At 37.9% G+C, this 21,702-nt stretch overlaps 1 protein-coding gene across 4 annotated transcripts in view; it reads right to left on the bottom strand.

Moving 5' to 3' along the window:
* il1rapl1a (interleukin 1 receptor accessory protein-like 1a) overlaps positions 1 to 21,702 on the bottom strand; it is a 139,565-nt gene that overhangs the window by 97,307 nt on the left and 20,556 nt on the right. For all 4 annotated transcript variants that reach the window (XM_077727589.1, XM_077727591.1, XM_077727588.1 and 1 more), the window contains exon 2: positions 17,908 to 18,015. In XM_077727589.1, the coding sequence (XP_077583715.1) occupies positions 17,908 to 17,995 (88 nt within the window). In that variant the 5' untranslated portion in view covers positions 17,996 to 18,015. The remainder of the gene's footprint in view (positions 1 to 17,907; positions 18,016 to 21,702) is intronic.

The following is a 21,702-nucleotide window of genomic DNA, read 5'->3' as shown; positions in this document are numbered from 1 at the left end:
TTCTTAGTGAAGGTATTTTGAAACAGCTACAGGGAATCATTTCACCTGATTGCAAGTGTTTCTATTTTAGTTATCCTTTTTTCTTACCTTCCTCTAAAAAAGCCACTTTCATGGAAAAGAAGCTTTTGACACTCGCTATTTCAACGTTTATAACAAAATGACCTGCTTTTGCGAACACCAGTTGACTGATTTATGTCTCTGTTGTATAAAAACGGCATGTACAGAAGATACTGCATGATATGTTGCCATCCCAGCCATTCAGACTAAATCTAGATGAACCAGACAATTTAATGCAGCAATCTAACCTTGATCTGTGGCCGAGAACATTAAATATGGAAAAAAACATCCTCTGTTTAATGCTGAATTAGATGCAAAAGAGAAACGGCAATGAACGAGATGAGGGGCCTCCAGTATGTGTTTCAATGTCATTTACATATACGTGGCCTTAGTTAAAAAGGTAATGCAATCTCTATGACACCTCCCCAATCCGTCCTACCTGTCTGATGCCACTCCAGTAGCTCAAACTTAATAATAATGGAAGCAGGGCGCTAATTTAACTACGGTATTTTTATGACTATAAGGTGCACCGCATTATAAGGCGCACCCTCAATGAATGACATTTTTTCCATATATAAGGCGCACTGTATTATAAGGCGCACTGTCTATTTTGGAGAAAATTTAAGACTTTTAAGTGCGCCTTATAGTCGTGAAAATACGGTAATTGCTATTGACTTCCAGGTATGAGGCTACACAGTCATCTCTAGAGCCAGCCATTGCTGATGTTTTGATTTTTTTTGTATAAAATCTTGCAGTGGGGGAGGAGCTATATGATGGAAGATTTTGTAAACTAAGATGGCATCTGCATATTTAACAGTATTGTTTCAGTTCAGCCGTTTTTTTTTTTTTAATATCCAACAGTGGTGGTTTTTCGTTTTTGGCTTTCTGTTTTTTCCATATATAAGGCGCACTGGATTATAAGGCGCACTGTCTATTTTGGAGAAAATGTTAGACTTTTAAGTGCGCCTTATAGTCATGAAAATGACTTGTAGGTGGATGGTTCATTGAAAGCATGAAGTTCGCTTAACACACATTGAATGTTTCATGCTTAAATTGTGAACAAAGCTTGGCTGGAACAATAAAACAAGGCAAGGCCGGGAGCTTAAGTACATTCTCCATTTCTTCTATGAGTGAGGAAAGGGGCAAGGAGGGGGTGGTGGTGGTGATGGTGGTTATTTTAAAGGGCCAGTCATGACCGTAATTGACTTTGCTTCATCCTTTCATCCCTTTTTTGCTGCTTCTTTGGTTGTCCTCAAGGCTTAGGGTTTTGAGTCTTTGCTTGACAGTTTCTGTTAGTTTAAAAAAAATAAAATTTGCTTTCTGCCTAACCGTTGACATCCACTTGACTTTAGACAAGATGACATGACATTTATAAGCCAAAGAAACGTATACCCTATTTTACGGACTATATAGGCATTTTTTAACATAAGACAGACCATTTTTTGAATAACTGTGGTGGTCAGAGTTAACAAAAATCAATATATAGGTCGCACCTACGCATACTATAGTAGTATATCTTAAAAATGAGTATATTTCCCTCTCTGTGAAGAAAAAAAATGTCCACACCACCTTGTTTGTGGGAAAAATATCATCTACACCCAACCGCATGAGCAGTTTTATGCATATTTCACGAGTGTGCCAGACACTTGAGATTATTTAATGTGTTTTACAGTTTGACTTTAGTTTCAAGCGTGCCACCCCATAGTTTAGTGGTTAGGTTCTTGCATCGAAGCGGGAGTAATGAACATTTTCCTGCAAGTCCCACTGTTGACGCCTGACTCTTTATTATATAAAAAAAAGCTAAATAAATAAAAGACGAGTTATTGCAGATGATCAGAAATAGCAAGCAAGCTCACATGCAAGCTATTTTATAATTAGCACATCAACGGTTATTGATGTACACGCGATGTTGCATCAAACAAAGAATTCTCAGAAATCTTCACTTTGGTCCGTACTATGAAAAGAACTTTGTTTTCCATAGCCCAAAATGTACATTTGCTCATGGATCAAGACTGTTTATCTTTTTGCAAAATGTTCTCACATGTAAACAAGGCCAAAAATGGCAAGCCCAGCCTAACTATGAAAAGAAATGTGACTTATAGTCCAGAAAATATGGGTTTGAAATTCATTCATTGTGTCATCTCCCCTCTCACATATCTGCTTAAACAAGCAGACCAGCAGCAGCTTAGAAGCCTCCCTACGGTGCCAAGTTGGCATGACGGACAGAGCAACGCTGTTAGTTGGTGAACCTATCAAACGCACAGCTGTTACAGAGAACGGGCAGGTTTCGGGCAGCGGTCCAGCCTTGCCAGCAGCTGGATTAGCTGCGCTCCCATTAGCATCTGAACTCCTGTAATGTGACAATATGACAGGGATTATGTTCCTTGAGGGCATGTGGCAGGGAAGACGCTTGTCGTGTGTGTGTGTGCGTATGTGCATGTGTGTGAAAAAGCTCTAAGAAGCAAGCAGGTAGAGCTGTGGGAAAGCTACAGTAAGATTATTGGATGCTGAGTTGAGGAAAATGGGAGCAAACTGCAACGTGGGCAAAAAAACGAGTTTGTAAGTGAAGAAGGCTTTCTCTATGTATAACGAGGGAAAACAAAGTTGAATTGGAGGAGGAGAATGTCCGGTGGAAAAAATGATCATGTTGAGAAAATGATTTAAAGACTTTTAAAAATATACATTGAGATATTGAGTTTTATATTGAAATCCGTCTTGAGCAACGAACGCATTCCAACAAGACTGAGACGCATTTTGAAGTGTCTTAAAATTAACATGAAAAATAGACCGGCAAGAAGGAAAGATGGCTGCTAGAGTTTTAGGAAATAGAGAGTGTCTAAGGTCAGGTGGTGCGCAGATGAAAATCGGCAAAAATGTTGTTTGTGATGATTCTCAATGTAAAAGAAGGTGGGAGGCCTCTGAGACAAATCTGTCATTAGCATTCGAAAAGAAACCACTGAGACTTAGAGAAGTGGGGAAAAAAAGCAACAACAAAAACAGCAACATTAGCCTAATCCTCTTTCGCAACAATGCACGAACAGTATTAAATGCATTCTCAATGGGTCAATATGGTCGTCCACATTCATGCGTATGCAATGACTATTCCTAACATCCCAATCCTACCTATTATTTTGTGTAATGTTAATATAAGAATTTAGCTATAACTACCCTTCTGTAGTTCATTTTTTAACATTCTTTCAGATTGAAATGAAATGGTTAGTTACCATGTTGAAAGATTTTTTTGGAGGAACTAAAAGGGAGCTATGAAGGATTAAGATTCTTGATGGAAGTACACTATATTACATAGTCTATCAGCGGGGTGTGAAAATGAAACTTGTGCTTTTAATATAGCTGTGGTGAACGCCTGAGTGAGCATGATGGAGTGTTGTAGAGTAGCGGTTTTGGAAAGCCTTCTGCAAAACTGCAAGAGAGTGAGAGAAAGAGAGAGGGGTGGGATTTCCTTGCACTGCTTGCCGGCTTCTATTTTGTCATTGGTGCGAGACAAACTGAAGAAGTAGAGTCAGAAGTGTACACCTAGCCTAGTTCACAAAGCAAAGATTGGTGGGAAAAAGTGTGAATTCCTTGCATGGTCTGTTGAGGATAATAAGAGAGGTACAAAACACGTCTTATTATGCATGAATACACAAACACACACACCACAAAATACACAGTAGGAGAGTTTGAGTCTATTGTACGGTAAAAACAATAAGGTCTAGTCCTGTAATGAGGGAACCTGGAGCAATATTGATCACATCCTTTGCTTAAGAAGCCCTCTTCTAGTATCCCTAGAGCCCACTTTATACGTAAATATATCTATATACATGAATATACTGTATATGGAAAAACAAGGAAAGAAAAGGGTCAAAGAAAGTAGGCTGTTTTACCACTCTAACATCTCATTCACATTCATTTGTCCATCGTATTAAAAAGAAGGAAAAAAGTGCTGGTTCTATCATTAAAGTAAAGGTTAAAGTAGGTTTGTTTGTATTTCTTTCAAACCTGAATAGCTGTATTAAACTACTAACTAAAAAAGTACAAGAATAAATGAGAATAGGAACAAAGTTTAAGATGTTTCATGAAGTATTATATAAGGGAGTGGTCCCCAACACTGGTTCCTCAAATTTTTCAACAAGGTTTGACGTAATTGGACCTATCATTGTTTTATTTTTGCCACCAAATACCTTCTCTACTTCCTCCACATATCAAACTCCTTATTTATGCAAATCCCTTTGGTGCCAGAATGAAGCTTGTCTAATATCCCGAACGACGCTGCGATTGATGGCGTTTTCTTCTTGCCGAGGGTAGAATAATGAAAATGTAAATAGTGTTAAGCCGTAGGAAGGCTTAAAACCAACCTCCTTAATGACAACGTAAAGTAGCTGGGCAGACGGAAAGGCGGCAATACGGCTTCAAAAGCCATCGTAGCCACGATGGCGATGTCGCCTAGCGTAGGGAGACCCTCACAAGTCTGAGAATGGGAAAAAAACACATTGGGAAGATTGAGCGCCTTAAAATAAAGCTTGAAAAGCATCTTATAGAAGCCAAACGGCAACTGGACGCTTCATTTGATACTTTTTGTTTGCCTTGTGAGCCGAAACCTGTCAAGAAAAGCTCAAAACCATTTAGAAAATGGATGACATTGTACCTTGAGCTCCATTTTTTCCACTTTTTTTAAGAAACGGACTTATGAGAGGTGAGAGTTACGTCATAGGGCAACTGAGAGGGTTTCCCTTGAGCTTTGGATTCAAGGCGTGTGGGAAATGCATGTTGAAAAATGAGGAATGACTTCAGCTGAGAAGGATTAAAAAGTTCAAAAAATGAGGGATGAGGAACGAGGCTGACTTTTTAAAGATGCCATTGTTTTCCTATATAAAAAAAACTGACAAGAAGGAATGAAATATGGAGGATGCAATGTTGAGAAGAAAACAGGAGTGAGAATGGAGAACTATTTTGACTGAATTGGGTAAAAATGCTGGGTATAATGCATTAATATTATAAAACGTAAGTATATTATAGGAGTAGAAAAGACTAAATCTTATGAGAGTAGAGTTCCTGAGAATATTGTTAGTATATTGTCCAGAATAAGTTTCCTTTTACTTATAGAAAAAGTCTCTTAACATTGTCAAAATTCAGTTTAAAAGTCCTACGTTGTGAAGAAAGCATTTGCCAAGACAAAAAAGTCAAAATAGCATTTGAACAATGATCTATTTGAAGCACTGATTAGGAAAGAAGTGAACGATAAGCGTTGCTCCAGCGCTCATTGTGTCCTTCCCCTTTTGTGTTCGCTCAACCTTGGGATAGCGCCGCATTAGCACATCAGGCTGTTAAGTCAATCCCAGAGTGGCTCGGCCAAACGGCCAGTTGGTGTGATCTTTAATCGTAGAAACCTGCCAGGATGGCCAGTTAATCCCAGAGTGGAGCAGCCCAATCAACTTGTCAGGCCTGACGTAGTTGTCAATAACACGTTCAGGTCAAACACGAGGCAATGAGGAGAACTAATCCTCCCAGGACTCACTCAGCCAATCACACGATCCCACTCTAGCAGCCTCCATCTTTTTAAAACATCGTTATGCAACCTTTTTTGAGCTTTAGCCTTCTTTTGGATGCCCTTCAAACCAAACAACTTCCGGTTGACTTCACGTAAAAACAAGAAAACGACTTATATCTCAATTTTTATGACTTCCATTGTCCCTCTTTGCTAAAAATGTGCGAGAAAGAAAGGTTACTGTGCAGTCAGTTGATCCGCCCACCCATGAAAAGGCGCACATTTGGGAAATTCAACTCGGCGTGACAGGCAACAACCATGAAGGGCGGGAATCTCGCGCCTTGGCAACCCAGAGTTGATCACGTGGGAGACAAAAAACAACAAGATCACAGAGAAAAAGTCAAGGGGAAAAACAAGAAGTAGATGGGCGCTATGGAGATGTAGTTGTTATAGCAATAACGGGAGGAGATTCAGTTGTCACGGTGATGAAGCGGCAATTGATGTGGAGCATAATTTGCTCCTCACGCACACCTAAAACAAACATACACAATGAAGTGAACACACTACTGTGATAGCAAGCCTCTCATCCATACACTCATGATCCTCCCACGCATTCTCAGGCATGTTTTGCGAAAAAAAAAGGAAAAAGGGAAGAAAAAAAAAGCTAGCGCATAATGCGCTGCCACGGTTCATGATAGGCCGCTTTAGAGTAAGCTTTCACAATCAATTATTCTGTGCTAACAAACATGGATGTCAATTATAGTTTCACAAATACTGGCTTGGGGCATTTTGTTGTAGTTGTTGTTTTTTTAACTCAACTTTAGCCATACAATGAGGATATATTTTGTAAGAATGTATTCTGGAATTATTGAACATTCAATAATGTATACGCTCAACTATTTTGGGGGGGAATGTATCTGTTGATCTTTTTTGAAAAACTCAGAAATGCATTGTTGTTTTGAAAAGCAACATCTTGTGAACAATTTTAAGTAGAAACCTTGCAAGCAAAATCGATTGATTCATCACACTCAGGTGTCTCGAGCACTTCGGGATCATCTGATGACCGAGCCAATCAGGCGAGAGCTTGAGACGTGACCAGGAAGCAACTACTATCTGCTTATAGATAACGTCAGTTTGTAAAAAGCGCTTCTCGAAGTCAATTTCTGAAGTTCTGTGAGGAGTGTACTAAGTGTCCTCATTAAAACAAGACCTAGGGACATTCCGAAAAAACATTTTGGGATGGAAAACAAGGTTTCTGTTTTATCCCCGAACCCATATGTCATACGGTGGCTTCAACTTTGTTCCCTACGAACATATTTCTGAAAAAAAATCAAAAGGGTGCAAGCCCTCCGGGTATTCTTATCTTTGGGAGGTCTTCTTAGCTTAACATTAAATCAAATGTAACGTCACGCAACAGCAGCTTTTTGGTGAGTCTGGGCTCTGATTTTTGGGTTTTGGAGGGTTCATTGTATCTCATTGGTCGTAAAAAAAGAGCTATGTATAAAAATCAAAAGGTTATTCCAAGTGTAATCACGAACAGTAAAGATAATATGTAGGACTGCAGTTGCTAGGAAGCGAATCAGCCAATGGCAAAGTATTTCTTTCTTCATGCTGTTACCTTGACACTTGTAGCACGTTAAAACTTAAACTATAGCAAGTTTGATGAAATTGATATGTTTAATGGGCACAAAATACGATGCTTGACGGTTAACCATCACCAACATATTATCTAATTGTATCACTTATATCATACACACAAACTACAATGTCATATGCCAAGTGCTCTATTTTTTCCATGGTAATGTTAAGGACAGGCACTGAGACACCCGTAAGGGTATAAATATTGAAAGAAACCAACTCGTCAGTGCAGAAAAGGTGAATAAAAAGGTCACTCGTTCCGAAATTACAAAATCTAAGTGGACAGGCTCACCTGCTGAGCGCACCGAAGCGTAAGTCATAACCTGCAAGGTGCATTTTTATTTTAAGATTGCAAACACTGGCAATTTATACTACAAATCCGGCGAATTAAATTCCTGACAGGTGCATAATTTGGCATGTTTATTAGCCAAAGAAAGTGTGGCAATATGAAAGTCAAACACACACACACACACACACAGAGACAAGGCAATAGGTTGTGGATTGATCACATGCAGATGCCGCCTCGCTTCAAGGCGATGGGGGCCGCAGTCTGGCTCGCTACAAGAGAGCCATTTAATCTCAGGCCGTCCGCCTGTGATCAATCTCCCGCCTGTGTTACCGCAGCATGGGCCATTCCTCATCATTTGGAGAGCGAGCTATTGACCGCGCCAGGACAGCCTCCCTCCCCAGTGCATCTAGCGGGACTCACGTGGCGGCGTCCTGTCAAAAGTGCCCTTTGTTCCCCGCCGACGCATCCTCGTACGACGTAAGCGCGCATGCCGCAAGTCGGCAACAGCCTTGAGCGGGCGAGCCGTATTGACATCTATGGCTGTGATCCATTCTCAATCATTGCAGCGTTTATTTGAAATTACTGCCTAGTGGTCAAATGGGCAAGTATTCAGCACCCTCATAAAAACACGTCAAGTGAAAATCTCACTGTGATCAATAACCTCATTCCAGACTGGCAGTCGTCTTATACAAGAATGCAGACATGTCAATATATACATTTTCTTAATGTAACAATGAGCGGCATTACTTTAAGCTGCAAAACAACAAAATAAGATTTACGAAGATGTTGTCAAAAGAAACAACGAAATGTGATAAATTATTAAAGTGATAGCCTTAATATAGTATTGGTCCCTGGTATTTACAGAATAGGATAACTCTCTTTCAAACAGTTTATTCTAATTTGTGACAATGACTACTACGCAAACACACCCAATCCATCAGTGAGTGGGTATGATTTATTTCACCTACTATACATACTATATGATATCGGCTCAGTGATCTGGAACGATATTAAAAATAGCTCCACAAAGTAACAGGGCATACAATTGTGTTTTGGTATCCTCGGCAGGCGGAACGCTTCCATCATGGCGCCAAATTGTGAATAATGCCCAGAGAGATGGTGAGCAAAATAGCTAGCGTACCGTTGAAACTGGAGACTACGTGCTGAGACTTGAAGAGGCATACTGTATAGTTGACAGGCAGAAGAAAAGGTCTCACTACGCTTTATTTATATTCGCCATTTCAGCTATCTGCTCTACCGGAAACGTATGGGCTGGCAAAATTGGGGTTGACCAAGAAATTGCGCAGATATGATTTGAGGGCGCCTTGACAAATGAATTAAACAAGTGAGCGAAGTCCTCAACACACTTTTTGCAGCATCAGCCAGAATAGAGCCCCTCAACCTTCCTCACGGTAGGAGGACTTCATCCCCCACACTGCCTTGGGGCCATGTCAGATTTACAGTTATCCATGACAGGCTCTTATCGGGGATTTGGAGCGGGGAGACTTTGCAGAGTCATCGAGAACATTGGCGGGGATCGTTTTTATCCCTTGGCGGGGAAACAGTGTGAGGCCAAGGTTGGGAAAGCAAACACACATACACACAGTATATAAAATATATTATGTATACATATACATACACTGTGTTATAGACACATACATTCCTGGCAGGGATTATAGGTCCTGCAGGGAACTCTGGGAGGAGGCAAGTCCCTGTCAAATCACTGCTTTTATACATCAGTGTCTTATGGAAACTGGGGAGTACCAAGAAAAGTGACTTTGGAATAGGTACAGAACGTTAAAAACATATTTTCTAAATGAAAAAAATAATCACAAGACACATAACCAACGCTCCAAAATCCTTTTACGTGAAGACTTGGAACCAAGACGATGATTATGAAACTAATTGGACATTTTAGCTCTGTTATGATGTGTTTTTTAGCCAAAGAAACTGAATACCTAATTTTCTATTACTTCAACATATAATGTTTAAATTGCAAAAGGCTGGCAAACATAAAACATACCAAGGTAGCAGACTTGGCATCTCCCTGCGCATGAGCTGCATGTGGTTCACTCATGCCTGCAGCCTATGTTTAAAAGCCATTATTCCTCGTGCCCAAGCCCTGGATGTGTTCACTGGTGTGTACTGTCTACTGCTTTCACCAAATGCATAAATAGACACAGCAATCATGTTACCTTTTTTTATAGCGCCATCCCTGCATGGGCAAGTTGAAGTGGAGAGACTCGGAGGGCAAAGAGGAGGCCAGCAATTACTAGTCCCTCCTATTTGCCGCTTCGCATCCCAGCAAGGGCGAGAGGCCCCGAACGGACGGTGATGACGACCCTGCGTGATGATTCAATTCAACCTCCGTTCAACCTTTGACTCTACTGACACTGATTGATGGACCGCATAAACACTCTGCACCTGTCTAGCTATTGAAGAATACGTAATACATGTACAACTATCCGAAGGCGCTGGAAGCCGGGCTACACTATAAGGCCATGGCCCTTGAACACAAATGAGTGACGCAAGTCGGACATGTGCAAGATCGAAATTGATCATGCGGTAAGTCGGGTTTTCAAACTGAAGGTTGAAAGGCCCAACATGAGTCACGGGGCAATGCATGTTGGGTTACCGGTATTCATTCATTTTCAACACTCTTTATCCTTTTCAGGGTCGTAGGGTACTTGAGCCTATCCAAGGTATCGTATTTTCACGACTATAAGGTACACTTAATAGTCTTAAATTTCCTCCAAGTAGACAGTGCGCCTTATAATCCAGTGCGCCTTATATATGGAAAAAATAAAATGTGCCTTTCAGTGAGGGTGCGCCTAATAATGCGATGCGCCTTATAATCTGGTGCACCTTATATATAGAAAATACGGTATTTAGCTTCTACAGTCAAGTTTGAAATAGAATAAGGCTGGAAAACAACAAAATCTGTACTGACACCGATAAATGCAAAAAAAATATATTGAATAAACAATAGTACTTCAACCAATAGTGGCCTCCACACAGAATAAAAACAAAAAATCCTAAAAAAAAAAAACACTATTTTCAAGACTATAAGGCGCACTTAAGTCTTAAATTTTTCTACAAAATAGACAGGGCGCCTTATATATGGAAAAAAATAAATTGTGCCATTCATTGAGGGTGCGCCTTATAATCCAGTGCCCCTTATATATGGGAAAAAAATGTAATTGATTGAGGGTGCGCCTTATAGTCGTGAAAATACGGTATATTATCGAATGAGAGTAGTCAAGTGCTCTAAGTCATTGTGTTCAAATGGGTTAAGCATGCAATATATATGTGTGCACCTTTAAGAATGTCTGAAGTGGTGTTGGCAGTTACCAGCAGAGGTGCTCTTGATTCATCAGCTATTCACATCATCATCATCATCATCATCATCAGCTTCACCTATTCAGATCCCCAGTATTAATCTTCTCAAAGCGACACTTAGGAACATAAGTTCAAAACGTTCAAAGGAAGAGCAATTTTTCTTCTTCCTCTTTAAGGTTTATCAGTGGAGCTGTCGCAAATTTGTAATTGGGTTTGTGAAGACAACCAGGACTTGGCTTAAACAGCCAATGTCTGATCTCATTAATGTTTTCTTTCTTTTTTTTATGGACAGCTATCCAACCAACCAAGAGGCAGACCCTGGTCTGAATTGGGTAGATAAGCAATTGATGGAAAGCCTGATGGATGGAGCCTGATAGCTTGTGACTGTCAAATATCTGCTCGAAAAAGCCTCTGAAGGAGGGAGTCAAGTACTTCTATGGCAATCGTGTACTGAATCATGGCTAAACGACATGAAGGAATGCTTAAAGTTAATTTAAAACTTTCATTATAAAAGAATTAACAATTCTATTGTTTACTATGTCATTCCAATATCTATAGGAGTAAAAAACAAGGGCTACCTTTATGTTTTTATTAGTGCTTATCTATTTTTCCTGTAACGGAATTGTTAAAATCCTATTTCAGACTTGACAAGAAAGGGAATGTTATTGATCGACAGCACTTTGAAGTGAATTAATGTTCTTTTTCATGCTATCCTTCAACTATATTTTATGGCGTTGTATTGTTTATATGTCTGATGCTGTCATATTGCGTGACTACTTGATGCTGAAACACATGAACGCCAGTTCTTGATCAGGAAACTACGCTAACTGTTGTGGCTAGGATCACAGCTCTTCAAAAAATGTTCATCTTGATGTCTTAGCAGTAAATGCCTAAAGCGCCATTTTTTTTTTGTAATATTTGGTCTTCAAGTGACAATGTTTGTGCCATGGCTGGCCTACTTATGCCACTTTGAGGATTATCAAGTTTTACATGTACCTAGGAGGCGTTAATCAGGCTGAGACGAAGCAGACATCGGGAAAAGAGAAGATTTCCCTTCGCATGGGGCCCACGCTGAGGGGGGATTGCCCAGCAGCAGCAGCATTCTATGGATGGAAGTTTGCGACGTGCTTTAAAGTGACAAAGCTCTAACTTGGATATGCCTTCTGGCATTGTGACGAGATAAAAAAAAATAGCATAACATTTTTTCTTTACTGTCATAAAAGCATTGGTGAGAAAGCGTATACTGTATGAGAAAACTGAAAAATAAATGGAAACTGGCAGCATAGTGGAGAATGTTTGGTTTTCTGCCTTGCATTTTTTAGATAAAAACTCATTTTCTCTGGGTACACCAGTTCCAAAAAACATGCATGGTAGGCTGATTAAAGAATCTGAATTGCCTCTATTGCAGTAATGCATTATAATAATTATAAAAAGTACACATTTCTAATCACATTTTATGTTTCAAGCAATGCAGAACCTTTGTCAATTGTATACCAATTATGCTGCAAAACATTTAAACATGAACACAAACTCAGATGGGAATAACTCCAATTTACTTGTACTCCTAATGAGGATAGCTACTCTAAAAATTGGATATATGGACTTCCCTAGCCAAATTTGATACTTGTTTGGATGTGTAATTGAATTTAAGGTAATGGAAACACACTGTATTACATCTAGCAATGGGGAAAAAGGAAAAAATCCATATTGCCATGAATCGGAAGCGAGCATTTCAACGTGGAGTGTGAATCCGTCCGTTGATATGGGTCAAGCAAAGCCTGTGCAGATATAATTGGACAATCGCAAACCACCACAGGCAATCTAGCCCAATTGATATCCAATTGTGCAAGGTCTGACTGGTCATTAAAAGCTGAGAGGTAGAATTGAGGGAATAAAAGACACTTGCACACCTTTGGCAAACTCATTAAGTTGCAGTAATGCAGGTGCAATCCGCCTGACTCTACACTGAACAATCTTCCCTTCCGTATGTTTCATCGTGGGAATGTATAAGGAAATTGGGAGAGAATATCAATGGAACAAAACGCCTCTCCTGAGGACCAATCTGGCCTTCAAAGCTGATCTTTCCACAATAACTATTCATGGCGGAGAAATCTAACCGCGCTTGCAATTCTGCACATGAAATGAAGAATTCCCGTTGGATTACCAGCTTCTCTGTAAACAATACAGGGGGAACAATAATCTCGCTATTTCCTCACGGTGAGCTCCACTCATTTTATAAAAAGGCTACAGCCGTTTATAAATGACATTGCCCCAGGTGCATGTAAGACGCTAGCGGTGGTCACTTGAAGTTAATTTAATAGAAGCTTGCCAAAGTGCGACCGCTCTATCTTCTTCACGTGCGGCACATGAAGACAAATGTCTAAAACCTTTGAACCAGAAAACAATCTCCCACAAGGGGCTTTATCAGCCAATTCATCTCCTTTAGCAATACCCTTCATCTTAAACATGGACAGCCGAACCTGCAGACTCCTTCAATCTGTCAATGACTAATAATGCTGGGAAGCCTCAAACCTTGAGAACTGTCTAAACCCATCCATTGGAATTAAGAACCAAATACTACAATAATGCAAATTTGTGACATAGCACTTGAAGGGACTGAAATACCTACTAAAACCAGGTTATGTGACTTTTCAACTACAAACAATGCTATTATTTCGCCAGAAAACTGGCGAAATCTGTCAAGATCGAAGACAAATGATGACAAGGCCAGAGAAGAAGAGTCTTGCGGATTTATTTCATGGGAAGAGGAATATCTAAAGGCATGAAAAGACCGAGTAGTGAACCAAAATGAGGCTTGTACCGTATTTTCACGACTATAAGGCGCACTGTCAATGAATGACACATTTTAATTTTTTTCCATATATAAAGTACACTGGATTATAAGGCGCCCTGTCTATTTTGGAGAAAATTTAGGACTTTTAAATGCGCCTTATAGTCGTGAAAATACGGTAAGTGTTTTTATCCAATTGAATGGATCACATGTATTATAGTGGAAAAACAGGGAACAAAATTAAATCTTTCCATTATCTTCCATGACAAAATGCCATTATATAACCAGGAAAACGGAGGGCTATTATGTTTGACCCTAAGATATGGATATTATTGACTTCCCCTGCTATCAATGTTTGACGGAAGAACCAAGTGGAAGCACTTGTTTGGTTTGAAGTACTGCCTTGTTTCAATTCATTTTGGAATCTTCCCCCACAAGCAAGCTACTTGGGTGCAGGAAGGAGTGAGTAAGTAAGCAGCAAACGCTATTACGATCTTGCAAATTAACACTTGAGGTTGAATCCCATTAATGCAATAGGTTGTCTTAAAGCACGCAACAACTGCAGAAGAGTGTTCATTATCATAAGTGAACATTTCAATGTGCCATTTGCCTGTAGTGTTACAAATATGCTTTCAAACAGATGTCATCTTTTCATCTTCATGGTGAAGATTTTAGATTTGCATTTGCAATGCAAAACAATACAATCACTTAACATTCATTCACGAGGAAATGTATTGTATTTGTTAAAGAAAATGATGAAAATTGATTGAGTTACTGTACTTACATAAAAAAAATCCAAACGTTTCAAAAGCTACTGCTTCAATATGTTTAAAGGTAGACATCATAATATAAAAATGCCAATGCAAAGTAAACTATGTTTGTACTGCAGTAGCGCAAGGGAATATATTATCAAAAATTCTCATTTTACTGTATGTATACTTCCCTTATAGATGATGTGTTTATCTCTGGCCAAGTTGCATTGAATGTGTGTGTTGAGGAGGGAGACTTACCTTGAATTGAAAACATTGTTGTTTTGTAAGGATATTAAAGTATTGGGGTGAATTGTATGGTTTTAATTGTGTGTTTTAGTGTGTTTTGGCAAGTTATTGTGTGGTGTGGCTCTTTGAATTGTTTTATTTATTTAAAAAGGGGGACATCACAGATTAATTGAGTTTGATTTATTTAATGAGGGATAGGACATATTAATGAGCATATTTATATTGATGTTAATGAACATATGTGTGCAAGATTGTTTATCTGTGGCCAAGTTGCATTTGATGTGTATGTTGAGGATGGAGACTTACCTTGAATTGAATACATTGTTGTTTTTTAAGAAAAGTATTGGGGTGAATTATATGGTTTTAATTGTGTTTTAGTGTGTCTCTCTCTCTGTGTTATGTAATGAACATAAAATTGGACACATTTTATTTTATTTAGCTTGTTTTTTATCTGTTGTTTGGAGGTTAGATGGGAGTCAGGAGTGATCCATAGTATTTAAATCTAAAATTATTGGACTACATTGATTGTTTTTTTCTTGGACAAAAACATTGGGTTAGGGTACAAATCTATCTTTAATACCTTGTGTAGGTTGAAGATGGAGATGTCTTTGACTCTTACCGTTTAGAAAACTTTTACTTTTTGTGTTGAACTTGAACGCCCCCCTGGTACACAATATACAGGAAAGAATTAAGCACTTATATGTACTATTTCCACTTTCATCCAGCTTTTGGCCTATTCTCATCGACACGTATTAACATCACATTACATTGCCCAACTGCGTAGTTAGCGATCGCAATGGATCTAAAGTATAACAAACATTTATTGCTTGTTAACATAGCGAATACCTAAACGTGGCTAACACTAGCCTCGTCCAAATCGCTAAATGTCATCAGATCTACACATCAAAAATCATAGATCGCCATCAATAACGTTCAACACATCTAGAATATTGTTTATGAATTATATAACAATACATCGTTTAGCGAAATAACGTTTTAATGCACAATTGAGCATTGTGGCTTTATCAATGAAAAGCCTTGCTTACCACAGGTGTGTATTGACTCGATGACCACAAAAATCGAGCACGTCTTTGTCCTAAATATTAAGAAAGTCGTTAGACATCGATATAAGTTAGATGATCATGGTTTTATATGATGTTTATATTAAAATTCATACCGGAAATTTTCTGGACGATTCGTCGTGCTCGCAGGAAGTTCCCAAAAGGATGTCTTGATGATAATTAATTTGTAATATTCAGTGCAACCACAGGAGGGCAGTGAATGCACCAAATCGATAAAACTAGTAAATGCATTAATCTCAAAACAAACCATTATAATGCCATTATAATTAAGAGGAAAAACCAAATAATCTTAGCACACATATAATTAACTGTGGTAAATTTCAATGAGGTGAAGTTCTAGGTTTGAGTTGTTTTCTTCCAGTTTCTGTTGTAACCTTTGCATTTCTTCACAAACGATACTTTATTTGCTGGCATTTAGAAAGCAAAATAACGCGACTGCAACCCTTGGTGACCCCGTCACATCCAAATTGGATTATTTGGAAGCTGTCACTCACTTGAGATTGAAGTGCAGATGGAGGCAAAAGCAGCATCTCCACATCAAACAGCTCAACAACAACAAAAATACAACAATTCTGCTACATACAAGCTATTTTCAACAATAATTGACCTCAATGTGAGACATTATTGAAATATTAATAAACTACATCCAAGATATTTTTATTTGGTTGGAGTCTAATTAATGTTATGGCATAGTAATAGTCTATAAATCATCATTGCAATTATTAGTAAGTAAGCTAAATGAAGGAATAGAACTTTAAATGTGTTTTTTAGTGTAAAAGAATGGAAGATCCGATTAAAACATGTGTTTTGGCTTCTATCAAATGTGTGGGCAGCATGTTGTATATTTTCATGAATTTGTCAGCTAATTAAAGTAAGACATTATTAACTACAAGGATATACAACTCAATCAATTTCTTAATCAAGAATGGAGGCCACATACACACACACAGCCTATTGTCTTTATGTACTCAAAAGACAACATTAGCAGAGCTCAGAACTCAATAATCACCTTGGATTGAAATCTTGAACCTCACAAACAACTTAAACCATAATTTCATCCCAACAAAACTAATTGTCTTACAAGAAACACGAGCATTTTTTTCTGTTGCAAAGAATAAAAATTCTGGATGAAACCCCACAACTGATCATTAAAAGCAAAAATCCAACTGATTTGCACCACAAGTTAACGACAGTACTATGACAGCTCTAATGTAGTAGAAAAAAAATACTTTTAAAGGCCATGGCTTAATGACAGTGCTTTTTCTACTTCATTAACTCCAAGTCCTTCAAGTAATAATGCAAAAAAAATATTTTTTAAATGAAACAGCAACTGCTTATGGGTGCTCGGACATTTGGTCGCCGGTCTTTTGGTCGCCGGTCCAGTACTGTTTAATATCTAAGTACTGTTTAATATCTAAGTACTGTTTAATATATAAATACTGTTTAATATCTAAGTACTGTTTAATATCTAAGTACTGTTTAATATCTAAGTACTGTTTAATATCTAAGTACTGTTTAATATCTAAGTACTGTTTCATAGCTAAGTACTATTTAACATGTAAGTACTGTTTAACATCTAAGTACTGTTTCATATCTAAGTACTATTTAATATCTAAGTACTGTTTAATATCCAAGTACTGTTAAATATCCAAGTACTGTTTAATATCTAAGTACTGTTTAATATCTAAGTAATGTTTAATATCTAAATACTGTTAAATATCTAAGTACGGTTTAATATCTAAGTACTGTTTACTATCTAAGTAATGTTTAACATCTAAATACTGTTAAATATCTAAGTACTGTTTACTATCTAAGTACTGTTTAATATCTAAGTACTGTTTAATATCTAAGTACTGCTTAATATCTAAGTACATTTGACCGGCGACCAAAATAACGGTGACCAAACGTCCGGTCACGCTGCTTATGACTCATAAAACTTTGAAGTTGGTGTAGTGGTAATCATTAATCATTAAATTCAGCAAGATATAGGTGTATGGTGCTTGTGTAAAGACAGCATTTGAAGCTTGAAAGTTGACAGCACGATGGCGTGGAATTGGAAGGCCACATACGGCATAAAAATCCCTTCTTTGAGATGTGCTATTTATATTCAAAAGCCTTTAATAACACCACCCGTCTAAAGAAGAGACAGTCGCACATGAACTCATTAGAACGTAGCAGCATGCGAGCACGGGGCAGGGTTGTCGCCATGGAGACGGATTGTTAAATACCTGAGCCTCGCTTGGAGACCACCTTGAGACACTTTGACAGTGTGACGTAGAGCAGGATCAAGAGAGGGCCGGGAGGTCTCATCTTCATCCCCGTCCTAGCTCACCAGTCTGAGCGAGGGAAATGACAAATAAGAAAGATGTTTACCTACAGATTTAACAACAGAACCCACTTATTAATATAACATTTCATTCCATGGAAACAGAATTTTCTTGGAAGTGTGGGCTTGGGAACAAAAACAGTGAAGATATATATCACATCCAAGAAATGTAACATTAAAGGTATTCTTTATTAATGAAAATGAAATTAGTGCCACCCCCTCTAATATACCCTATAGGCCAGTGGTGTCAAAGTGGCGGCCCGGGGGCCAAATCTGGCCCACCGCATCATTTTGTGCGGCCCAAGAAAGTAAATCATGATTGCCGACTTTCTGTTTTAGGATCAAATTAAAATGAGAAGTATAGATGTATATTAAATTTCCTGATTTTCCCCCTTTTAAATCAATAATTGTCATTTTCTAATTTATTTTTTTGTGTTTTTAGTTCAAAAATCATTTTGTAAAATCCAAAAATATATAAAGCCAGAATAAACATTGTTTTATATCTATAAAAACTGAATATTCATGTCTATTAATCCATTTATTAAAAAATAAAATCTAAATATTATATCTAAAATTATCCAGCCCACGAAAGTCTGATACCTTTACTATAGGCTAAGAATTCAACATGGTCGCCATTCACTGAACCAACAAAAAAAAAATCCTGTCAACCAGATAAGTACACATAAACCATTTATACATAACATCTCAAGTCATAAATATTTAAACCTGAAAAAGCAAACTCAAACCACTACAACTCTGTCCTTAACCAAAAGAACAATGCCTTTAAAATCAAGTAAAATTTCTCCCAAATTAAAATATATCACCCCTACTTCATCTCAATACCCTTGCTTGCACTTTCCAAAAAAAAAAAATGGACGCTCACATTGAAGCTTCTCACAATCTGGTTGTCTCAGATCACAAATGGGACATCTTATCATAACGGGAGGATATCTTTCATATGGAAAAATCTTTCCCCGAGGTGCTGACGAATCAATAAAGAAATAATTACACGTGTAAGAAACACCACTTTTAATACCCATCGTCATTAAAAGGCAGGCCGGGGGAATTTCAAATCATTACATTGTGACTGAACGAGTTATGGCAAATATCCCTCCTATATCCCTTATCGCCTCATATATCATATTAATTGACAGAGGTTAGCTATTCTCAACACCTCATCATCTCTGAGTAAATGATATCATCTAACATGAGGTAATTATACTCTAATGGGAACTAGTTACCATGTAGGAGTTTTTTTTAATTAAAAAAATGGGTGGGGTCTAATTAGGGAACATGTTTGTTAGGTTAGTGCTATCCGTTAAAAATGTATAATAAGATCATCCAAAAATAGAAACGGGGTACCATACCCAAAGGACCTGGAAAAAAAAAATATTTAGCCATTTATCAATCTGTAAAAAAATTAAATAAATAAGATTATTTAATTGTGTAATGAAGGACAATTTAAAAAAATGGTGATATCCTGATAGATTGAGTTTTAAATCCAAGAAAAAATATCTTATTAGCATGTCTGCCTCACAGTTTTGAGGTTGAGGGTTCAATCACCAGTGGATTAGACTAATGAAGGAAAATTAAAAAATGTTTTTAATTCAAGAAACAGAATGGTTTTAGCCTGTCTACCCCACACTTTTGAGGTTGAGGGTTCAATCTCCAGTGGATTATAAACAAAGAGACACAAAAAAAGCCTTTAACTGCTTAAAACGGACAAAACAAAGGAAACCCGAAACTCCTTGAACTACACCACAGACTCTACAAGACTTCCAGACCTTCATTTGCTTTGACTATTGACATCTCAATTCTGTTTCCACAACTCCCTCCCCCTTAGAGTTTCGACACATTGTAATCAAGGCCCTCGAATTCAATCAAACAACAGAAAACATGTAAACAGACTTGAACCGTTGCCTCAACGGTCATTCACCTTGCAACTGAAAATTCCAGAAGACAGTCTTTTCCTCCTACTTGTCCATCTGGTGACCCTAACACCAACCTTCCAATATGGAGGTTACATGTTCTACCAAGGCCTGCAAGGGTATTCTCTGGGTATTCCGGATTTTCATCCCAGATCCCCAAAACATGCCTAGTAAGCTTATTCTTAATTGCCTCTAGTTGTGAACATGATTGGCCTTCTACCAATTCAGGGTGCCTCCTGCCTACTGTCCATAATTGACTGGGATAACCGTCTATGGACTCCATCCTATGAATGACCAAAGCGCTTAGTGGGCTTCAATAAAGTCGATTTTTTTTTAGTCAAGTTTTACCTTCTACCCTCTTGGGATCAAAAAGTGTCAGGTCAATGAGAAAAACAATCATCTATGTGGAATTTATCTGTAAAGTCAGATATGTGGGAATCCATCTGGAAGAGTCTTGAATTCTTAAGTCACATCATGTTTCTGTCGGTGTGCATGAGAACACGCAACAAGGGAAGTCAATGATCCGGAAAGTTGAAGGAGAAAAAGAAGAGAAGAGCCTGACATTTGGAAACTAGAAAAGCAACGTGGAATGGGTAGCCAACGAGCTGCAGAAAAGGGTCACGTGTCAAGAAGATTAGCATAGCTAATGAAAGAAGCCTCTCTCAGCCTAAATTCGGACAAGAAGTCCTTCTCTCCTCAATCATTTTCTTTTTTTTTTTAAAAAAGCACACAAGGAGAGCACAGCAAGCAGCTGAAATAGCATTCTGGCAACCACAGAGGCTGCTGCTTATTTATTTATTTTTTCCCTACTGGTAAATGGTCTTTAAAACAGCTATTTACTGATTGTTTTCAACACAACGACGCCTTGTATTTTGCTCTACAAATGGAGACACCTGCTCCTTTAAAAAAACAACACCAGCAACAACATATTACTATTAAGGCAATGAAAATTGTAATGCAAAATGAGGCACTTGTGGAAGAGGAGATCATTTTGTGCTACAGTCTAATGCAAATGACTGAATTTTCTTAACTATGTGCTGTGGCCCAGTTATTTGCAATGTGCTTCCAATTATTATTATTCTACTTTTAAAAGCCTTTCAGTGAGTACAGAATGTTGCAGATTTAGAATACTCGAGTTGGCCTTGTTTATTTAGAAGTAGAAAGGAAAATTAGATAGGAGCATTTCAAAAGACTTTCCTAGTCATTAGTAAGATTTTGGAGCAATTCTACATTAATGTTCACTTTTTTCAACAACTATAGTGATTAATAAATTGAAATAGATGTAGTAGATGAGATGAGATGAAATGAGATGAGATGAGATGAGATGAAATGAGATGAAATGAGATGAAATGAGATGAAATGAGATAAAATGAGATGAAATGAGATGAGATGACATGAGATGAGAAAATGGCAGACATAAATAAATAGGTAATAAATAAACAAAGAATAACTAGTATTATAATTTCTTATACTAACTCCAAAATGACATTTATTTTTGTACAAAAAAAAGGCCTGTCTCCAAATAGGCAATTCCACAATCTAGACACTTGCTGATTAAGATGATTATACACACCAAAAAAATGGTGTCTGGAAACTTGATTGGCATTCAAGTAGCTTTGAATTGTGATCACTCCACAAGATTGTGGACATCCGTGCTTAGTTTCCAGAAATTGATAGTTCATTGGGTAAGTGTTTACAATTGCAACAATCAGCCTTTTCAACTACTATGAGTCATCTTGGATGTTTTTTTTTTAATCTGCAGTATGTTA

This window comes from Stigmatopora nigra, chromosome 11 (assembly GCF_051989575.1).
Source record: "Stigmatopora nigra isolate UIUO_SnigA chromosome 11, RoL_Snig_1.1, whole genome shotgun sequence".
In the NCBI taxonomy this organism is placed as follows: domain Eukaryota; kingdom Metazoa; phylum Chordata; class Actinopteri; order Syngnathiformes; family Syngnathidae; genus Stigmatopora; species Stigmatopora nigra.
This window is presented reverse-complemented; position numbering and strand designations above follow the sequence as displayed.